Source organism: Artemia sp. Qi Xiang Cuo, chromosome 7 (genome assembly GCF_049724085.1).
Source record: "Artemia sp. Qi Xiang Cuo chromosome 7, ASM4972408v1, whole genome shotgun sequence".
NCBI classification, from domain to species: Eukaryota; Metazoa; Arthropoda; class Branchiopoda; order Anostraca; family Artemiidae; genus Artemia; species Artemia sp. Qi Xiang Cuo.
Window position 1 is genome coordinate 10,804,869 of NC_142800.1, and position 21,963 is coordinate 10,826,831.

A 21,963-nucleotide genomic window follows, 5' to 3' on the forward strand; every position below is an offset into this window, starting at 1 on the left:
CAAAGCGGATTTTCTAGCTTGATTTGGTCGACTTTAGCACTGAGGCCTGTTTTTGCTGGGTAGCGAAATAAACTCTCTACAAACAAAACTGTACAACTCGAGCAGTTATTCATGGTCGTTCCAGTTCGAACTCCAGCGAATTGAATAATTCTACCATGCTTGGCGGAACAATGGGCATTTTGAATTGTACATGAGGTTGCGGAGAGTGACCAACAAAGCGGATGTTCTATCTTGATTTGGTCGACTTTAGCACTGAAGCCCGTTTTTGCTGGGTAGCGAAATAAATTTTCCATAAACAAAACTGTACAACTCGAGCAGTTATTCATGGTCGTTCCAGTACACACTCCAACAAATTGAATAATTCTGCCATGCTTGGCGGAAGAATGGGCATTTTGAATTGTGTATGAGGTGGCGGAAAGTGGCCAACAAAGCGGATTTTCTATCTTGATTTGGTCGACTTTAGCACTGAGGCCCGTTTTTGATGGGTAGCGAAATAAATTCTTTACAAACAAAACTATACAACTCGAGCAGTTATTCATGGTCGTTCCTGTTCGAACTCCAACGAATTGAATAATTCTGGCATGCTTGGCGGAACAATGGGCATTTTGAATTTTAAATGAGGTGGCTGAGAGTGGCCGAAAAAGTGGCCAACATTTGAATTTCCAATACAATGAGCCCGCGACGAAGTTATACTATCATTCCTTCCATAAAAACCTTATATAATCCCGGTTTCTGGGGGCCTGTGTAAACACCGGAGTTTTTATTATATGATATTTGGTCTATTTTGAACAAAATAAAATCTCAAAAATTTGATCGTACACATTTGGGGAAAAGACGGTTGGTGGAGGAGGGGGGTGGAGTAGTTGCCATAAGATTACTTTTGACTCTCAAAAAGGGAACTAGAACTTTAAATTTCTAGTCATTTGAGTCCCCTCCGAAATTTACCTCTTCCACAAAAACATTATATGCCTCTGGACATAACTTATAACCCTTCTCCCGGGCTCAGGGAGGGCGGAGGGTTATGTTGACCCCGGAGATTTTGTTGTCTGATTATGGGAATATTTAAGAAATGGCTCTCAAAATTTTGACTGAAGGTGTTTGGGGAAAAGAGGGTCTGCACAAGGGGGGGGGGGTAGATGCCCTTCATTCACTTTTGACTCTTAAAAAGGTAACTAGAATTTTCACTGTCCAATCAAATAGGCACTTCTGAAGTTCATTCGACCATCCCTTACATAAAAACCTTATATGACCCCGGTTCATAGCTTAAAACACTTGCCCACTGGCTCTGGGGAGTTGTGTCAAAGCCGAAGCTTTTGTTATTTTGTCTTCCAAATATTAAAAAAAAAATTTGCTATCTCAAAATTTTGATCGGATGTATTTGAGGAAAAACATCCTTGGGGGGGGGGGGGCTAGCTGTTCTCCGATCACTTTTAAATCTTAAAAAGGGCACTAGAAATTATGATTTACAGTCAAATGAGCCCCTCTGAATTTTATACTACCATCCCTTACACAAAAAGATTATTTTCCCCAGGGCATAACTTACAAAATTTGGAGGCTCTGTTATCACTGGAGTTCTTTTTTTATTTGACTTTTGGTCAATTTTGAAAAAATGGCTATATAAATAATTTGCTAGGACGCATTTGGGGAAAAGAGGGTTGGTGGGAAAGGGGGGGGGTTGCCACCGGATCACTTTTGACTCATAAAAACGGAACTAGAACTTTGAACTTCTAGTCATTTGAGTTCCGTCCGAAGTTTATACAACCACCTCTTCCATAGAACCTTATATACCCCCGGGGCACAAGTTACAACCTTTAGTTTCCTCGCGCTCGGGGGGGGGGTATGTCAACGTCAAAGTTTCTGTTATTTGATCGTTGAACTATTTAAAAGAAAATGGCTATCTCAAATCCATTGGATGCATTTAAAAAAAGAGGGTGTCGGGGGGGGGGGGGGTAGATGTCCTTCGATCGCTTTTGACTCTTAAAAAGGCAACTCAATTTTTAATCAAATGAGCTACCTTTGAACTTTATACGACCCCTCCTTACATAAGAACCTTACATGTCCCCGGGGCATAGTTTAAAACACTTGCCACTGCGCTATGGGGCGTTGTGTCGATCTTGGAGTTTTTGTTATCTCGTGTTTAGACTATTTTCAATAACATGGCTATCTCAAATTTTTTGTTGGATTGGTTATGGAAAAAAATGATCTGGTTTGGGGGGCTAGTTAACCTCCGATTTTTTTAATCTTAAAAAGTGAACTAGAACTTTCAATTTCCAATCAAATGAACCCGTTCTCAAATTTATACGAGTAGGCTTTCCATAAAAACCCTATATACCCCCAGGCCATAACTTACAACCAGGGCATCCCGAGCCTCTTTTCATCGGGGGGGGGGGGGGGAACTTCACTGATTTTATCAAATTCCTACCTGATTTTTACCGAATTAAAAAAAAGATTGACCTTTAAATATACTTTAATATGTAGAGATCGCATAACATGTGTAAGATCATGATTTGAGGGAAATTCGCCGAATTTTTATCCCTTTCCACTTTTGAACTATTTGAGACAAGTCAAACTGGTCCAAAAAGTCAAAATTAAATAAAAAAAATCTAAAAAAATGGTAAAAAAAAATCCTTAACCAGGATTTTGCTAGGGGGAAGCTTTCGGGGGAGGGGAGTACTAAAGAAAATTCAAAAAACTATTTTCCAAGGGGGAGTGTTTTCTGCAGAGGGATATTTTCCACGGTGGGGTATTTTTCGTGGGGGTATTTTCTGGGGGATAAACGCCCACCACCAATTGATCATTGGCGGTAACTTTAACTTTTTACAGTGCACTGATAATCTAATAAATTGTAATATACTTGGACAAGAGTATTCTCCGAATTGATTGCTAAAATCATAGCGACAAATATTTTTTACCTGATATTTGACGAATGTAACAATGTCGTAATTTGATTTTAGAAAATATAAGAAGTGATGAACAGATCCAAAGAACGAAGAACGATAAAAAATGGATGGAGGTGGCAGAATAACTGAAATATCAATGCTCTTTTACATGCAAATTAATTCCAAGGATTCGAGATCCCACCCCTCCACCCCAGCCCTGGAAATGACGGCCTTGTTTAACTCCATTAAAGACATCCAGAACAAAATTCTGGTCAATATATATGGCGATAAAAGAAATTTCATGCCAGAAAATATTGATTGTAAGACGGCATCTCCAATGACTATGGTGTCATCAGGAATGGCAGGGCCTTAGGAATTGGTGAGACAGTTATCGCCACAGAAATACTTTCATCGACAAAAGCTGTAGTGACCGAACCGTATGGCGTAAATCGTATGGGTGACGTCATACGTCACACAAAAGAAAAACCCTTCGACTTTTTATTTAGCTTTTATCCAGCTTTTAGCCGGATATAGTAAAGAACTAACCTAAGAAAATCGGGCAGCAGAATCATTAAAATATGACATTATATCCAATACAACGTCATCTTGTATACGAAGATACAGTTTTGTAAAAAAAAATATTTTATTTAAATATTAAGTTTGGCTAAATACAAAAGGTACTAAGTATACCAATTTTCTTTTAAATAAGCTCTTAAATAGCTTTTTATGACATTCCAGCACCCTGCTAGCAGTGAAGAAATAAAAAAGAAAAAAAGAGGACATATCAGTGCAAAACAATGATTTTCCTCTGTTCAAATCAGGGGGCTGTAATTATCCTATGTTCCTTCGTAGGTTTCCTATGTATCCTATGTAAGTAGTAATCAACATTATACTTCTAACACGCCCCCGTACCAAACAGGTTTTTCTGGTAGAACCTTATACTTCTAACACGCCCCCGTACCAAACAGGTTTTTCTGGTACTCCTATTCTACAGGGCATTACAACTTTCAAAGAGACGGGTTTTCTATTGTGACATCAATTTTTTAGAGGTCAAACTCATGGATACATGTTTATTTTTTATTTTTTTTTTAAACTGGTATTTTTTCAATGAAGTCCATAGCACTTTGCAGAAACCCGTGAATGTAGGACTGAAAGTCCAATTACTAATCAAGTTAGTGTGACCGCCATTTTTGATCTGGTTAAGTGGGTATGATCTGGTTTGGTTTGTTATTGCGAGAGGATTACTCAATTTACATCTTAGTGTTAACTGGGCAATGACTAAAGGAACATTTGAAGGTGGAGAAAAAAGGGGTAATTAGCGATTGGATAATTTTAACAAGAAATGACCGAAAAGTGTTTTGGAGGAGATGGAATGAATGTGTATTGTATAATACACAAGTGATGATTTGCACAGTGTTGTCAATTTTAAATATTTTAGAAATAAAAAAAATTAACAAGAAATGGCTGAAAAGTGTTTTGAGGGAGTTCAGTTGCACGAGGGTTGACTTGCACGAGGGTTCAGTTACATACGGATTCAGTTACACGGGGATTAGTTAAATGGGGTCGAGTAGCCCGGAGGTTCAGTTATACGGGGTTTCAGTTATACAGGGGTTCAGTTACATGGGGTCGGTGGTTGTTATAATACACAAGTTCCATTTGAACAGTGTTGTGAGGTCCCCTACCACACCCCCCAAGGGCTCCGCTCCCCCCCACCCAACCCCAGGATTAGCGAAGCTACTCTGTGGTCGTTATAATACACAAGTTCCATTTGAACAGTGTTGTGAGGTCCATTACCACAACCCCAAAGGGCTCCGATCCCCCCACTCCAACCCCGAGGGAAACCTCCGGTCCTCAAAGGTTCTCTGGGCTCCCAAAGGACACCCGGCATTCCAATGGCTCTGAGCCGCCATTATAATACTTTTTAAGGTTTGATTATATATTTTCAGAAACTCTAGTTTTTTGCTAGAAGATTATGGAAAATACAATTCTCTGGTTCAAATGTGAAACTTAAGTTCATTTTTGGATCGAAAAAATAAACTATTTCTATAAAATCTGAGCTAATAAGGGTTTTTGACTGTAAACTCTAGTTTGTTGAAAGAAAATTAAATGAACCCTACAGTAGGATGTCCGCTACTATCCTAAGCTTCAGCGCACATAACCTCTTCTAAATTAACCTTAAAAAATGAAACTATCTTTTTTTTATCATGAATTGTTTAGCCTGTAGACCCATTCCTGAAAGTTTCATTTTCCTAACCTAACCCCTTTCCAAGATAGCCAAAAGTAGCTAAATTAACCTTAAAAAATGAAACTATCTTTTTTTTTATCATGAACTGTTTAGCCTGTAGACTCATTACTGAAAGTTTCATTTTCCTAGCCTAACCCCTTTCCAAGATAGCCAAAAGTATCTAAAGTAGAATTGGTAATATTCTATCAGCTGTAAGCCACGCAAGATAGATGATAAAAGAAACTAGTCAAACAGGTCCTCTCAACGGAGAAATGGATTGCAAAAAGTGGTTTCTAATTAACCGAGTCAGACTCAAAACGAGCAGAAATTAACATAAGTTGGGCGCGAAACCCCTATGCCTTCCCAAGACCAGAACAAAATTTACACTTTACTGAAAAATATAAGTGAATGTGCATTGTCAGTTTATTCCTAAGCTAACCCCTTTCCAAGATGGCCAAAAGTAGCTAAATTAGAATTGGTAGCCTAATGTTCTATCAGCTGTAAGCTAAAAAAAAAAAAAAAAAAACAAAAAAAAAAAATGGAATTATTTACTGATCTTCAGTTGTTGTGATTTTAAAAGTTCTTCTTTTGTTTCAGCCAATCGTGTATCTCCCCCCCCAAAAAAAACAAACTTTTCAGACAATCAAGTTCAGACTAACCAGAATTTTTTTAAACTGAAGTGGAAAATTTGATATTATTTTGGGAAAATAGAATTGATCAATAACTTATTTCATTTTCATGCGCTTATCAAATTATCCCATCGTTATTTAATCCGGTTTGAATTTTAAGTAGGGTTCCTTGTAACAGGATGTGTATTTGCGATAAGAAGGTCTTTTTTTTAATAATCACTTATTATGTATTTCACAATGATACGAAGATACATTATTTTGAGCAAACTCAATTCAATCAATTATTTTAGTCGAAAAGTGCATTCGAGACAGAATTTGAGGCTGTTCTATTTGAACAGTGTTGTGAAGTCCGATATCCCAACACGAAAGGGCATCGATTCTCCCACCTCAAAGGAAGCTCCCGGGTCCCAAGGGCCCTCCCGGGGAGAGGGCAGGGGGTAACTTTTTAGTTAAAAAAAAATTGTTTGATAAAAAAAAAGAAAAGTGTGTTATAATTGTGATAAAACTTTCGTCAAAAAAAAACTTAATCCATTCATTTTCTAGTTTCAGGGGGAAGCTGTGAAAACTTCTGCCTTCCTTGGTCCAGGACTTCAAAGTATCATGGGTAATTGCCCCCTCTCACCGGATGTTAGTGAAGGTACATTATTTGATATCCCCCTGGATTTTCAATTTACAGCTGAAGAAATGGACAGTCTTATGCAAATTGTTGGGCCTATTTCTTCCGGGGACATTTTTAACGACAACTATACTATTTGTGAATTGAGTCCTGAACAAACAGGGACAGGACATGAAAATAGTGCTATGTTCCCGGTATTGTCTGAATTTTTTTTGTTAGAATCTGCTCTGAATCATTTGCAAACATACAGGGTAGATTTTAGCCTTCCCGAGGAAAAGGCGATCAATATTTTAAATGACCCTGTGAAAGTTCTCAATATCTATATCGTCCAAATTTGAGCAAAAATTGAGTTTAAAATTCATAAGTGAGGAGGCCGGGGGGGACTTGAAGTATTGATAAATATAAAAGTCTAATAACTAATAAGGACATACGGGAACATTTTTTATTTTACTTTTTAGAAAGGCAACCTGACTTTTTACTCAGGTCTAAACGATTTTGAAGACAACTTTTTCAACTGGGTGAATAAACTAATTTCAACTTTGGACACATTCAGCGAGAGGGGAAGTGGGTCCACAATTTTATATATTGAACGCATGGATCTGAATCTAAGTAGATTTAAAAAAAACTTTATTTTGAGGGAGGAACGGTGTAAACAAATAAAATACCACCCAGATTTTTTGACTACAGGGGAAGTTCAAGGCTTCACAATTGAAACGGGGATTTAATGCTTCAAGTATTCATTTTCAGCATGGGCACGTAAAACATTAAGCAAAGAAACAAAAAAAAAAAATTGTGAAGGAGTTGATCTCAGCGGTGTGGAATAATTCCATAACGTAATGTTTGATTGTTTTGAGAGAATATATGCAGTATCCCTGAAAGAAATACGCCTATTCGAAAAAGCAAGCTATAGGAAAAAAAAATTTCTGGATATTTTTGTAAGTTTGTAGTTTATGCACTAATATCATATCAGCTGAGCCTCCATTATAATACTTTTTAAGGCTTTATTATATCTTTTCAGATCAAATTATTATTTTAGGGAATTATTTCGGTGAAACAGGCCCTCATAGGTGTTTGTTGTCTGAAACCTATAGTTTGGGATGAATAGTTTGCTATTTCAAGCTTTTCTGAGCTAAGGTTTCTTAGTATTTCATAGGTGTGTGTTGTCTGAAACTTATGATTTGAAGTATGTAATTTACTATTTCCGAATTTCCATAACCAGATTTCTTAGTCTTTCGTAGGTATGTGGTGTCTGAAACCTATGATTCGGGATGTGTGGGTTGCTATTTTTTGACTTTTCTGAGCTGGATTTCTTAGCCTTTCGTAGGTGTGTGTTGACTGAAACCTATGATTTGGGAATGAGTGGTTTGCTATTTTTGACTTTTCTGAGTTAGATTTCTTAGCATTTCATAGCTGTGTGCTTTCAGAAAATTATGATTTGGGAGGTGTAGTTTGCTTTTTGGACTTTTCAGAGCTAGGATTCTTAGTCCCTCATAGATGTTTGTTGTCTGAAACTTCTAGTTTGGGATGAGTAGTTGGATATTTCAGACTTTTCTGAGCTAAGGTTTCTTAGTATTTCGTAGTTTAAGCTTCCACGTCAGTTTTAAGTTCACCAAGACATAAAAATTTAAAGTTCAGTTCTAATTTTTCCACAGAAGATAGGAAAAGTTATACTATTATTTTGATTATTTTCTATGAAGATAGAAAGTTTCACTTTAATTCTAAATTTTCTTAAATTCAGTTCCGACTTTTCTCAAAGAGATGAAAAAATTCAAAGTTCAATTTAAAATTTTCTCAACGAAGTCAAGGAAAGTTCAAGTTCCCTACCGAATTTTACCAAAGAACACAATTCAATTCTAATTTATCCAGAGAAAATAAAAATCTTCCACTTAAGTTCTTTATTTCACAAAGACATAAAGAAATTTAAAGTTCAATTCTAAATTTTTCAGTGGAAGATAGAAAAAGTAATACCATACTTGTGAATATTTTCACGGAAGATAAAAAGTTCTAGTTCAATTTTAAATTTTCTCAATGAAGTGAAGAAAAGTTCAAGTTCCCTACTGAATTTTACCAAAGAACTTCGAACTAGCAAGTTTTCTAGCAAAGATACCAAATTTCTTCATAGAAGTAACATTTTTTGATTGTGATAACAACTTTTCTGTCAGAAGTAGCAAGTTTTGCATAACAAAGTTTTTATGTGTGTGTGTAAGTTTTTGTGTGCGTGTAAATTTTTGTGTGTGTGTGTAAGTTTTTGTGGGTGTGTAAGTTTTTGTGTTTGTGTTAGTTTTGTGTGTGTGTGTGTGTGTGTGTGTGTGTTAGTTTTTGTGTATGTGTGTGTGTGTGTGTGTAAGTTTTTTTGTGTGTGTGTGTGTAAGTTTCTGTGTGTGTGTTTGTGTGTGTGTGTGTGATTTTTGACCATAAACTCTAGTTTCCTATAAGAAAATTATGGAAAATACAGTTCTATCGTTCAAATGTGAAACTTAGTTCCATTCTCTGGTTCAAATGTAGGAAAACCCGTGTGGGTGAGTTGAAATAAAAAAAAATTAACAAGAAATGACTGAAAAGTGTTTTGGGGGAGATGGTTTGATTGGCAGAAGGATGTTTTAGTGAAGTTATAGTGGAGGGCGACAAAGTCTTCAAAGTCAAGGCTATAGGAAAAAAAAGTTCTGGATATTTTTGTAAGTTTGTAGTTTACGCACTAATATCATATCAGTAATGATTCGAGGATGTTTCCCCATTTATCGATAATCAGGCAATTTTCTCAAGCTCTTGGTCAGAAATAGAGGCTGTTTCCAAAGATTTAGAATAAGAAAAAAATTGTTAGGTGTGGGACTCGAACCCACGACCCCAAATGGGGACCATATCTTAAGTCTAGCGCCTTAACCACTCGGCCAACCTGACTTGTAAACAATTCTTAATCATATTCATATTGTAATTCAGTTTCATTGGTAAAGTTTAGAATTGAGCTAACTTTTTTTCTCTTCTCTAAGAAAATTCAGAACCTCGTCTAAATTAACCTTAAAAAAAATGAAATAAAGCTATGGCGACTTTGCATATTTTATTCAACATATCCGAAAAAGCACTGGAGGGGTGCATTCCTGTCGACTTTTGGAGGATGTTTCCTCATTTTTCGATAATCAGGCAATTTTCTCAAGCTCTTTTCTCAAGGTCATAGCTTTTGAGTGACAACACTAACATCAAAACTTAAACGATCAGAAATAGAGGCTGTTTCCAAAGATTTAGAATAAGAAAAAATTGTCAGGTGTGGGACTCGAACCCACGACCCCATATGGAGACCAGATCCTAAGTCTAGCGCCTTAACCACTCGGCCAACCTGACTTGTAAAACAATTCTTGATCATATTCATATTGTAATTCAGTTTCATTGGTAAAGTTCAGAATTGAGCTAACTTTTTTCTCTTCTTTAAGAAACAACAAACAGACAGAAACAGAGTCATAATGACTCTGAGAGTCACTATGTGTTTTACACAAACAGAGTCATAGTGAGAGAGATATCCGAAAAGTTGGGTTAATCTAGGTTCACTTAGAGTGGCGCGCCACTCTAAGTGAACCTAGATTAATCCAACTTTTTGGATATCTCTCTCACTATGACTCTGTTTGTGTGTCATGTCAAGAGTGGCGCGCCACTCTAAGTGAACCTAGATTAACCCAACTTTTTGGATATCTCTCTCACTATGACTCTGTTTGTGTGTCGTGTCAAAAACCATTCTGGTTGAAAACGTGGAGTTATCGTGCTGGTCACTTTTTTGCAATGTGTAGGAATCAGTGGGGAATCCCCGCTCGTTTGGAAAGGTGCCAAGGAAAGGCAAGAAACTGAATTACAATATGAATATGATCAGGAATTGTTTACAAGTCAGGTTGGCCGAGTGGTTAAGGCGCTAGACTCAAGATCTGGTCCCCATATGGGGTCGTGGGTTCAAACCCCACACTTGACATTTTTTTTTCTTGTGTACTTTTTTTCTTTAATCATGTCTTTTGATTTAACTAAATAACTTCTGTAAAAGGATCTAAGCAGAACCTAAATTTTTAGGGCCTTTAATAGATTAAATAAAAAAAAAACTAGAAAAGTGCAAAATGTTCAAATTCTCTTCTGAATTTTCTTAAAGAAGAGAATAAAGTTAGCTCAATTCTGAACTTTACCAATGAAACTGAATTACAATATGAATATGATCAAGAATTGTTTACAAGTCAGGTTGGCCGAGTGGTTAAGGCGCTAGACTTAGGATCTGGTCTTCATATGGGGTCGTGGGTTCGAGTCCCACACCTGACAATTTTTTCTTATTCTAAATCTTTGGAAACTGCCTCTATTTCTGACCGTTTAAGTTTTGATGTTAGTGTTGTCACTCAAAAGCTATGACCTTGAGAAAAGAGCTTGGGAAAATTGCCTGATTATCGAAAAATGAGGAAACATCCTCTAAAAGTCGACAGGAATGCACCCCTCCAGTGCTTTGTCGGATATGTTGAATAAAATATGCAAAGTCGACACAGCTTTATTTAATTTTTTTTAAGGTTAATTTAGACGAGGTTCTGAATTTTCTTAGAGAAGAGAAAAAGTTTGCTCAATTCTGAACTTTACCAATGAAACTGAATTACAATATGAATATGATCAAGAATTGTTTAGAAGTCAGGTTGGCCGAGTGGTTAAGGCGCTAGACTTAAGATCTGGTCCCCATATGGGTTTGTGGGTTCGAGTCCCACACCTAACAATTTTTTTCTTATTGTAAATCTTTGGAAACAGCCTCTATTTCTGACCAAGAGCTTGAGAAAATTGCCTGATTATCGATAAATGGGGAAACATCCTCGAATCATTACTGATATGATATTAGTGCGTAAACTACAAACTTACAAAAATATCCAGAACTGTTTTTTTTTTATAGCCTTGACTTTGAAGACTTTGTCGCCCTCCACTATAACTTCACTAATACATCCTTCTGCCAATCAAACCATCTCCCCCAAAACACTTTTCAGTCATTTCTTGTTAATTTTTTTTTATTTCAATTCACCCACACGGGTTTTTCTACATTTGAACCAGAGAATGGAACTAAGTTTCACATTTGAACGATAGAATTGTATTTTCCATAATTTTCTTATAGGAAACTAGAGTTTATGGTCAAAAATCACACACACACACACACACACACACACAACCACACACACACACACAGAAACTTACACACACACACACATAAAAACTTACACACACACACACACACACACACACAAACTTACACACACACACACACACACAAAAACTTACACAAAAACAAAAACAAACACACACACAAAAACTAACACACACACACAAAAAATTACACGCACACAAAAACTCACACAAACACATAAAAACTTTGTTATGCAAAACTTGCTACTTCTGACAGAAAAGTTGTTATCACATTCAAAAAATGTTACTTCTATGAAGAAATTTGGTATCTTTGCTAGAAAACTTGCTAGTTCGAAGTTCTTTGGTAAAATTCAGTAGGGAACTTGAACTTTTCTTCACTTCATTGAGAAATTTTAAAATTGAACTAGAACTTTTTATCTTCCATGAAAATATTCACAAGTATGGTATTACTTTTTCTATCTTCCACTGAAAAATTTAGAATTGAACTTTAAATTTCTTTATGTCTTTGTGAAATAAAGAACTTAAGTGGAAGATTTTTATTTTCTCTGGATAAATTAGAATTGAATTGTGTTCTTTGGTAAAATTCAGTAGGGAACTTGAACTTTCCTTGACTTCGTTGAGAAAATTTTAAATTGAACTTTGAATTTTTTCATCTCTTTGAGAAAAGTCAGAACTGAATTTAAGAAAATTTAGAATTAAAGTGAAACTTTCTATCTTCATAGAAAATAATCACAATAATAGTATAACTTTTCCTATCTTCTATGGAAAAATTAGAACTGAACTTTAAATTTTTTATGTCTTGGTGAACTTAAAACTGACGTGGAAGCTTCACCTACGAAATACTAAGAAACCTTAGCTCAGAAAAGTCTGAAATATCCAACTACTCATCCCAAACTAGAAGTTTCAGACAACAAACATCTATGAGGGACTAAGAATCCTAGCTCTAAAAAGTCCAAAAAGCAAACTACACCTCCCAAATCATAATTTTCTGAAAGCACACAGCTATGAAATGCTAAGAAATCTAACTCAGAAAAGTCAAAAATAGCAAACCACTCATTCCCAAATCATAGGTTTCAGTCAACACACACCTACGAAAGGCTAAGAAATCCAGCTCAGAAAAGTCAAAAAATAGCAACCCACACATCCCAAATCATAGGTTTCAGACACCACATAACTACGAAAGACTAAGAAATCTGGTTATGGAAAGTCGGAAATAGCAAATTACATACCTCAAATCATAAGTTTCAGACAACACACACCTATGAAATACTAAGAAACCTTAGCTCAGAAAAGCTTGAAATAGCAAACTATTCATCCCAAACTATATGTTTCAGACAACAAACACCTATGAGGACCTGTTTCACCGAAATAATTCCCTAAAATAATAATTTGTTCTGAAAAGATATAATAAAGCCTTAAAAAGTATTATAATAGAGGCTCAGCTAATATGATATTAGTGCGTAAACTACAAACTTACAAAAATATCCAGAACTTTTTTTTCCTATAGCCTGCTTTCTCGAATATGCTTATTTCTTTAAAGGACACCGGATACTGTCCCTCTAAACAATCAAAATTTACTTTAGGGAAATTTTTTCCACCGTTACGTGCAAGTCTGTCAAGATTTTTCATTGTTGACTCATTATTTAATGTCTTTTGGGCTGCTGCTGAAAATGCATATTTAAAGCATTGCAGTCCCGTGTCAAAATGGAAACCCTGAACCCCTCCTGTAGCCGACAAATCTGGGTGGCATTTTATTCTTTTACCTCGCCCTCCCCTTAAAATAAAGTTTTTTTTAAATCTACTGAGATTCAGATCCATGCGTTCAATGTATAACATGGTGGACCCACTTCCCCTCTCGCTAAATGTATCCAAAGTTGAAATTAGTTTATTCACCCAGTTGAAAAAGTTGTCTTCAAATTCGTTTAGACCTGGATAAAAAGTCTGGTTGCCTGTTGAAAAGTGAAAATAAAAAATATCCCCGGATGTCCTCTTTTGTAAGTAAACTTTTTGATTCACCGACGCTTTAATTCCCCCTCGACCACCCCAATTCTGGATCTGAATCTCAATTTTTGCTCGAATTTTGTCGATATAGCTATGGAGAACTTCACTGGGTCATTTAAAATAATGCTCGCGTTTTCCTCGGTAAGGCTACAATCTATCCTGCATGTTTGCAAATGACTCAGAGCAGATTCTAAGAAAAAAAATTCACACAATTCTGGGAACATTGTACTATTTTCATCTCCTGTCCCTGTTTGTTCAGGACTCAATTCACTAATAGCAAAAGTTGTCGTTAAAAATGTCCCCGGAAGAAGTAGGCCCAACAATTTGCATAAGACTGTCCATTTCTTCAGCTGTAAATTGAAAATCCAGGGGGATATCAAATAACGTACCTTCACTAACATCCGGTGAGAGGGGGCAATTACCCATGATACTTTGAAGTCCTGGGCCAGGGAAGGCAGAAGTTTTCACAGCTTCCCCCTGAAACTAGAAAATGAATGGATTAAGTTTTTTTTTGACGAAAGTTTTATCACAATTATAACACACTTTTTTTTTTATCAAACAATTTTTTTTTAAACTAAAAAGTTACCCCCCCCCCTCTCCCCGGGAGGACCCTTGGGAACCGGGAGCTTCCTTCGAGGTCGGGGATACGATGACATTTCGAGGTGAAGTATCGGACTTCACAGCGCTGTTCAAATAGAACAGCCTCAAATTCAGTATCGAAAGCATCTTTCAACGAAAATAATGGCTTGAATTGAGTTTGCCCAAAATAATGTTTCTTCGTATCATTGTGAAAGACATAATCGGTGATTATTAAAAAAAAGACCTTATTGCAAATACACATCCTTTTACATGAAACCCTACTTAAAATTCGAATCGGATTAAGTAACGATGGGAATAATTTGATAAGCGCATGAAAATGAAATAAGTTATTGATCAATTCTATTTTCCCAAAATAATATCAAATTTTCCACTTCAGTTTAAAAAAATTCTAGTTAGTCTTAACTTTATTGTCTGAAAAGTTTTTTGTTTTTTTTGGGAGGGGGGATAAAAGAGTGGGGGAAACAAAAGAAGAACTTTTAAAATAACAAAAAATGAAGATGAGTAAATAATTCCATTGTTTTTTGTTTTTTTTTTTTTTTTTTTTTTTTATTTACAGTTGATAGAACATTACCAATTCTACTTTAGCTACTTTTGGCCATCTTGGAAAGGGGTTAGCTTAGGAATAAACTGACAATGCACATTCACTTATATTTTTCAGTAAAGTGCAAATTTTGTTCTGGTCTTGGGAAGGCATAGAGGTTTCGCGCCCAACTTATGTTAATTTCTGCTCGTTTTGAGTCTGACTCGGTTAATTAGAAACCACTGTTTGCAATCCATTTCTCCGTTGAGAGGACCTGTTTGACTAGTTTCTTTTATCATCTATCTTGCGTGGCTTACAGCTGATAGAACATTACCATTTCTACTTTAGATACTTTTGGCTATCTTGGAAAGGGATTAGGCTAGGAAAATGAAACTTTCAGGAATGAGTCTACAGGCTAAACAGTTCATGATAAAAAAAAAGATAGTTTCATTTTTTAAGGTTAATTTAGCTACTTTTGGCTATCTTGGAAAGGGGTTAGGTTAGGAAAATGAAACTTTCAGGAATGGGTCTACAGGCTAAACAGTTCGTGATAAAAAAAAGATAGTTTCATTTTTTAGGGTTAATTTAGAAGAGGTTATGTGCGCTGAGGCTTAGAATAGTAGCGGACATCCTACTCTAAGATTCATTTAATTTTCGTTCCACAAACTAGAGTTTACAGTCAAAAACCCTTATTAGCTCAGATTTTATAGAAATAGTTTATTTTTTCGATCCAAAAATGAACTTAAGTTTCACATTTGAACCAGAGAATTGTATTTTCCATAATCTTCTTGCAAAAAACTAGAGTTTCTTAAAATATATAATAAAGCATTAAAATGTTTCATAAGGGAGGCTCCGAGCCATGGGCGCGACCGGTGCCCTTGGGAAGCCCATAGAAACTTGGAGGACCCGAGGTCTCCCTCGGGGTGGGGGTGGGGGGATCGGAGCCCTTCGGGGGTGTGGTAATGGACCTCACAACACTGTTCAAATGGAACTTGTGTATTATAACGACCACAGAGTAACTTCGCTAATACATGGGTTGGGGTGGGGGGATCGGAGCCCTTTGGGGGTCTGGTAGGGGACCTCACAACACTGTTCAAATGAAACTTGTGTATTATAACGAGCACCGACCCCATGTAACTGAACCCCTGTATAACCGAAACCCCGTATAACTGAACCTCCGTGCTACTCGACCCCATTTAACTAATCCCCGTGTAACTGAATCCGTATGTAACTGAACCATCGTGCAAGTGAACCCTCGTGCAACTAAACTCCCTCAAAACACTTTTCAGCCATTTCTTGTTAATTTTTTTTTATTTCTAAACTATTTAAAATTGACAACACTGTGCAAATTATCACTTGTGTATTATACAATACACATTCATTCCATCTCCTCCAAAACACTTTTCGGTCATTTCTTGTTAAAATTATCCAATCGCTAATTACCCCTTTTTTTCTCCACCTTCAAAGGTTCCTTTAGTTATTGCCCAGTTAACACTAAGATGTAAATTGAGTAATCCTCTCGCAATAACAAACCAAACCAGATTATACCCACTCAACCAGATCAAAAATGACCTCACAACACTGTTCAAATGGAACTTGTGTATTATAACGACCACCGACCCCATGTAACTGAACCCCTGTATAACCGAAACCCCGTACAACTGAACCTCCGTGCTACTCGACCCCATTTAACTAATCCCCGTTTAAAATTGACAACACTGTTAAAATCATCACTTGTGTCTTATACAGTACAAATTCATTCCATGTCTTCTAAAATTCTTTTCAGTCTTTTCGTGTTAAAATTATCCAATCGGTAAATACTCCTTTTTTTTCTTAACCTTCAAAGGTTCCTTTAGTTATTTCCCAGCTACCATTAAGGTGTAAATTTAGTAATTCTCTAGTAAGAAATAAATAAAAAAGATTAGACCTACCTAACAAGATCAAAAATGACGCTCATACTAACTTGATTAGTAATTGGACTTTCAGTCCTACATTCACGGGTTTCTGCAAAGTGGTATGGACTTCATTGAAAAAATACCAGTTTAAAAAAGAAATAAAAAATAAACATGTATCCATGAGTTTGACCTCCAAAAAATCGATGTTACAATAGAAAACCCGTCTCTTTGAAAGGTGTAATGCCCTGTAGAATAGGACTACAAGAAAAACCTGTTTGGTACGGGGGCGTAAGTAAAGTATAAGGTTCTACCAGAAAAACCTGTTTGGTACGGGGGCGTGTTAGAAGTATACGGTTCTACCAGAAAAACCTGTTTGGTACGGGGGCGTCTTAGAAGTATAATGTTGATTACTACTTATGTATTTAATGTATCCTATGTAAGTTTTCGGTAATGGCGATTCCAATGGTGTACTTTTCGTTTCAAACCTCCCTACGTCAGCATTTGACGGTTATACAGTTGGGTTTGGCTACAAAAACATTACGCTTCTTATCGGCACTTGAAATTTCAAAGCAAATTTTACATCATCCAAGCTGATTTTACAAAACCATGAATACGTTACTCAGATGAAATGTAGCTATGCACTTAATTCTACTTCATCTTTCTTTTCAAACCTGTCAAACTGGCCGATTGACTGACTATAAATATGTAGAGGCTGTTTTCACGAGGACTCGGGTTGAACTCGAGTTCAACTAAAATCCTCGTGAAAACAACGAAAGATAGATATAATCCATCTTTTGTTCAACTCAGAGATGGATTTTCAACTTAGAATTCTATGCCGGTTGACGTTCTACTCTGCTATTAACACAGAGTTGAACAAACGATAGTTTTGAGCTCAACTTCGAGTTCAACTTTAGATGGATTCGAGGAGGATTTGCGCAAAAATATACATCCAGCGAGCAAATCCAGCGCAAAAACATAAATCCACGTGGAAGTTGAACTCGAGTTCAACTCAAGTCCACGTGAAAACAGCCTCTTAGAGATGGATTTTTGACTTAGAATTATATGCTGGTTGACGGTCTACTCTGCTGTTAACACAGAGTTGAACAAACGATAGATTTGAGCTCAACTTCGAGTTCAACTTTAGATGGATTCGAGGAGGATTTGCGCAAAAATATACATCCAGCGAGCAAATCCAGCGCAAAAACATAAATCCACGTGGAAGTTGAACTCGAGTTCAACTCAAGTCCTCGTGAAAACAGCCTCTTAGAGATGGATTTTTAACTTAGAATTCTATGCTGGTTGACGGTTTACTCTGCTGTTAACACAGAGTTGAACAAACGATAGATTTGAGCTCAACTTCGAGTTCAACTTTAGATGGATTCGAGCAGGATTTGCGCAAAAATATACATCCAGCGAGAAAATCCATCGCAAAAACATAAATCCACGTGGAAGTTGAACTCGAGTTCAACTCAAGTCCTCGTCAAAACGGCCTCATGGTCTAATAAAGTTATTTTTTTTCTTGTTTCCGAAGGCTCTGAACAAATAAATAGGGTAAGATAAAGGGACGGTAACTCCAACTCGTAAGAAGCTTCGGAAAGGGAGTGGGAAAATTGACAGAGCAGAATAAATGGGACATGAAATTGAAGTTATATAAAATTTTAAAAATTCCCATCAAGTTGGAGTAAAGTCGCTTCCGAATTGCATTTCTTGTAAACTAAATCCAAAAGCGCTCGATTTGACAAGTTGGTTGTCAGTTGAGTGAAAAATCATCGGTACTTGTCCGTTAATCGAAACACACCCAACAAGTGAAATTAGATTAATCCTAATGAAATATACCAAAACATGATGATAATATAATATTTAGAAAATTTTTTATTTGATATTTAATCTCATTTTAAAGTATATTAAATATTTGGTACTTTTCAGTTATCCCGACCACACTCAAGAAGTGAAGTTAGAGTGATCATAATGAAATATACCAAATTTAATGAAAATATAATATTTAAAAACAAAATTATGAAAACTACGACAGAGAATTATGCAAAGCAGACCGCGTAGAACACATTATATTAAATACCTAACCCATAACCACATCTATATATTAAATATTTAATGAAAATATACATAAAACGTAGTTTTTTTTCACTGAAAATAAGCAAATCATAACAGATTCCAGAGAGGCAAACCGATTTCTGTCAGATCTTACTCAGCATAATTCTTGAGTGTTTTCCGTTTAACAGACAAGTACCAAATCGTCTTTCGAATTTCTGGAAAAACTTATAATTCCGTCCTAAGTTAACAGAGAATTTCCAGTAGAAAACTCAAAATGTCTGGTCATGCATGTTTACAAAAATAAAATGACTCTAAGAAATGAGGACTTCTGGCTGGATAGTCTCAAGCTCAGTATGAGTGACTTATTTGTTTCTTTTTAAAAAATATGGGGGAAAACAGACATCATTTAAAGGTCTTTTGCTCCATAGTCTGATGACTTTCATGAAAAACCAATTGCTTAGTTGGTTAGAGCTTTTGTGCAAAATGCAAGATTTTACTTTTTTCGATTTTTTTTTTGTAATATTGCATTTTGAATTCTCGGCCATTTTATTCATTCGTCTGCAGGTTAATTCTCCGTTAACCTTCTCAGTTGGATTTCTGACTAAGAACCAAACTACAAAGTTAAGTAATGAATGTGAACCAGCTGAAATTAACGAATCTTGTAAGGGGAAGTACTAAACCAATGCAATTCAATACCGGGATGGGTATAATGCCCGAATTCTACAAGTTTCGTTACGGATCAGATGGAAGCCTAGAAAAAAAACTTTGAAAAATTTAGGGAAAGACCAGAAAATCTAGAACAACCAAATTTGGTTGTTTTTTAACTACCTACAAAAACAAAAATTTATTGTTGTAGATGAGTGAAACTAGTTTCACTCATTTGCAAATGAGTGAAACTAGCGCCATGGAACTAACAAATTCAATAAATTCGTTCTATAATAGCGAAAGGAAACCAAATGAATACCTTAAATCACCGAATTTACAAGTAGGTAGAACTGGTGCGATAGAACTACCGAATCCACCGAAATTGGTTACGAGTGAAATCCAAATGAAATTATCAAATTACCAAATTTGCAAATGAATGAAACCACTACGATACAAGTACCGAATTCGCCGAATTCGATAACAAATGAGAACCAAATGAACAACTTAAATCACCGAATTTTCAATTAGGCTGAACTAGTGTGATAAAACTACTATCGAATCCACTTAAATTGCGCAGCGAATGGGAATCAAATACATGTGTTAAATCATACTATATGGAATTAGACGGAAAAGAAATATTAAAAATGGGCGTCGTGGCTTCACCCCGAGACCCGTTTCTGCCAAAATTTTCACCTTTGGCGAAAATTTTACTGAATGTCATAAAAGTTAGGGGGCGATGGGCCCCTCCCCACGCGTCCCTGGGACGCCTCTGCTTAAAACACCTGTCCCTGGGTGCTGAGGAGGGGGGATATCCTTTCCGGAGTTTTGTTATCTAACACTTGAACTAAGATTAAAATTTTTATCGGACGCACTTCGGGAAAAATGCGCGGTGGGGCTATTTGCCCTATGATCACTCCTGACTCCTAAAATTGCCACTATAACTTCTGATTTCTAATCGAACAAGCCCCCCTGAAGTTTATACGCCCATCCCTTCCATTTAAATTGCCTCTGGGGAAAATTGCAGCCTTATAGTCTTGAGTTTGGGGAAGGGAGGCAAGTTGCCATCGGATCACTTTTGACTCATACAACAGGGAACAAGCACTTGCAATTTATGACCATTTGAGTCCACTGTGAAGTTTATATGACCGCCTTTTCCGTAAAAAACCTTATATACCCTTGGAGCATAAGTTACAATCCTTCCCCAGGTTCCTGATGGAAGGAGGGTATGTTGACCCCAAAGTGCTTTCATTTGATGGTTGGACTATTTCAAACAAAATGGTTATCTCAAACTTTTGATCGGATGCATTTGGGGAAAAGAGGGGGAGGGTATATGCCAGCCTATCACTTTTGATGACTCTTAAAAAGGTAAATGGAAACTTCAATTTCTAATCAAATGATCCGCCTCTGATGTTTATAAGACCACCCCTTACATGAAACCCTATCTGTCCCCGGGGCATAACTTACAACAGGTCCCCCGGGCTAGTAGCCGTCAGATCTCTTTGACTCTTAAAAAGGGCACTAGAACTTGTGGTATTAGTTACGGAAATAAGGGCGTGGGGAGAGGCTAGTTGCCCTTCTATCCCTTTTGACTCTTTAAAAGTGAACTAGAACTTTCAGTTCCCAATCAAATGAGTCCTCTCTGAAGTTGATACGAGCATTCCTTCTGTAAGAACCATATATATCCCCAGGGCATAACTTACAATGCTTGCTCCGGGCCCTGGGTATTGTGTCGACCCTTGAGTTTTTATTATCTGATGTTTGAACTATTTTTAACAAAGTGGCTACATCACAATTTTTATCGGATGGGTTTGGGGAGAAAAGGACGTGGAGGGGGGGGAGGGGGGTGTTAGGATGTCATAAAGAAAGATTTTAAGGAAATGGGAACTTCCTGGAAGGGTGTAAAGAGGGAGGCTTTGAATAAAATGGAATGGAGGAGGAACGTGCGTAGCTGTGCTTGCCTCAGATGGCTTGGTGCTGCGGTGAGCTGTTAGTAGAAGTAGTAGTAGTCTATGACTGTGCTTATGGGCTTAAAACGAAACCCCCAGCCCTTAGTTACTCTTTTCTGATATGAGTTTGATTGGTAATAAAATGAAATTAAAAAATGACTACATGTCCAAAATTGTGCTTCAGGATCACATTTTCTTATTGCCGGTGTTTCCAATTTTGAAATTTCGATTTTTTTTTAGAAACAGCTAGAGTATTAAAATAGAAAAACAAGCTTTTGTAATCCTCACAAAAAAGATAAGAATAATTAAATAATCCAAATCAATAACTAAACTTTTAACAGACTGTAATGAGCCCTCTTCCCATTCATCTAGTTTTCTGATTTAAAATTGGTTTAAAATAAATGAAGACTTACTCTATGCCTCAAATTGTATGTCAGAACTAAATTTCTAGCGAATGAGTTGGCAAATGCATGGTAAAAATCTAACACTTCTAATAACTTATCCCGTTTGATTGCATGGAGATCACAGTATGTAAGAGCCCTGACATTGGCTACTGATTGTCCGATAGTTGTGTCTTTCCAAAAAGTGTCCCCAAATACATCACCTTTGCCTAAAAAATAGAGAAAAAAAATGAAAGAATGTAGAATATTTAATTGAATTGAATATATTGTGTTTCTAAAACAGTGGCATCAATTGGGGGGAAGGGCAGGAACGTCTCTGCTCCCTTGATTTTTTGGTCCTTCACCTAGACTTTTAAAAATACTTCTTTCTCAATATTTTCATTAAAACATGCCCTTTTCGGGATAATTATTAAAAA

The 21,963-nt window shown here is 36.5% G+C and overlaps 1 protein-coding gene and 1 non-coding gene across 2 annotated transcripts in view; one reads left to right on the top strand and one right to left on the bottom strand.

The window, feature by feature from the left end:
- eag (potassium voltage-gated channel protein ether a go-go) overlaps nucleotides 1-21,963 on the bottom strand; it is a 525,138-nt gene that overhangs the window by 28,843 nt on the left and 474,332 nt on the right. The window contains exon 12 of the mRNA XM_089092021.1: nucleotides 21,560-21,756. Coding sequence (XP_088948147.1) covers nucleotides 21,560-21,756 — 197 coding nt within the window. The remainder of the gene's footprint in view (nucleotides 1-21,559; nucleotides 21,757-21,963) is intronic.
- Nucleotides 10,218-10,300, top strand: TRNAL-CAA (transfer RNA leucine (anticodon CAA)). Its single transcript has one exon. It is a non-coding gene; the product is annotated as a tRNA-Leu (tRNA).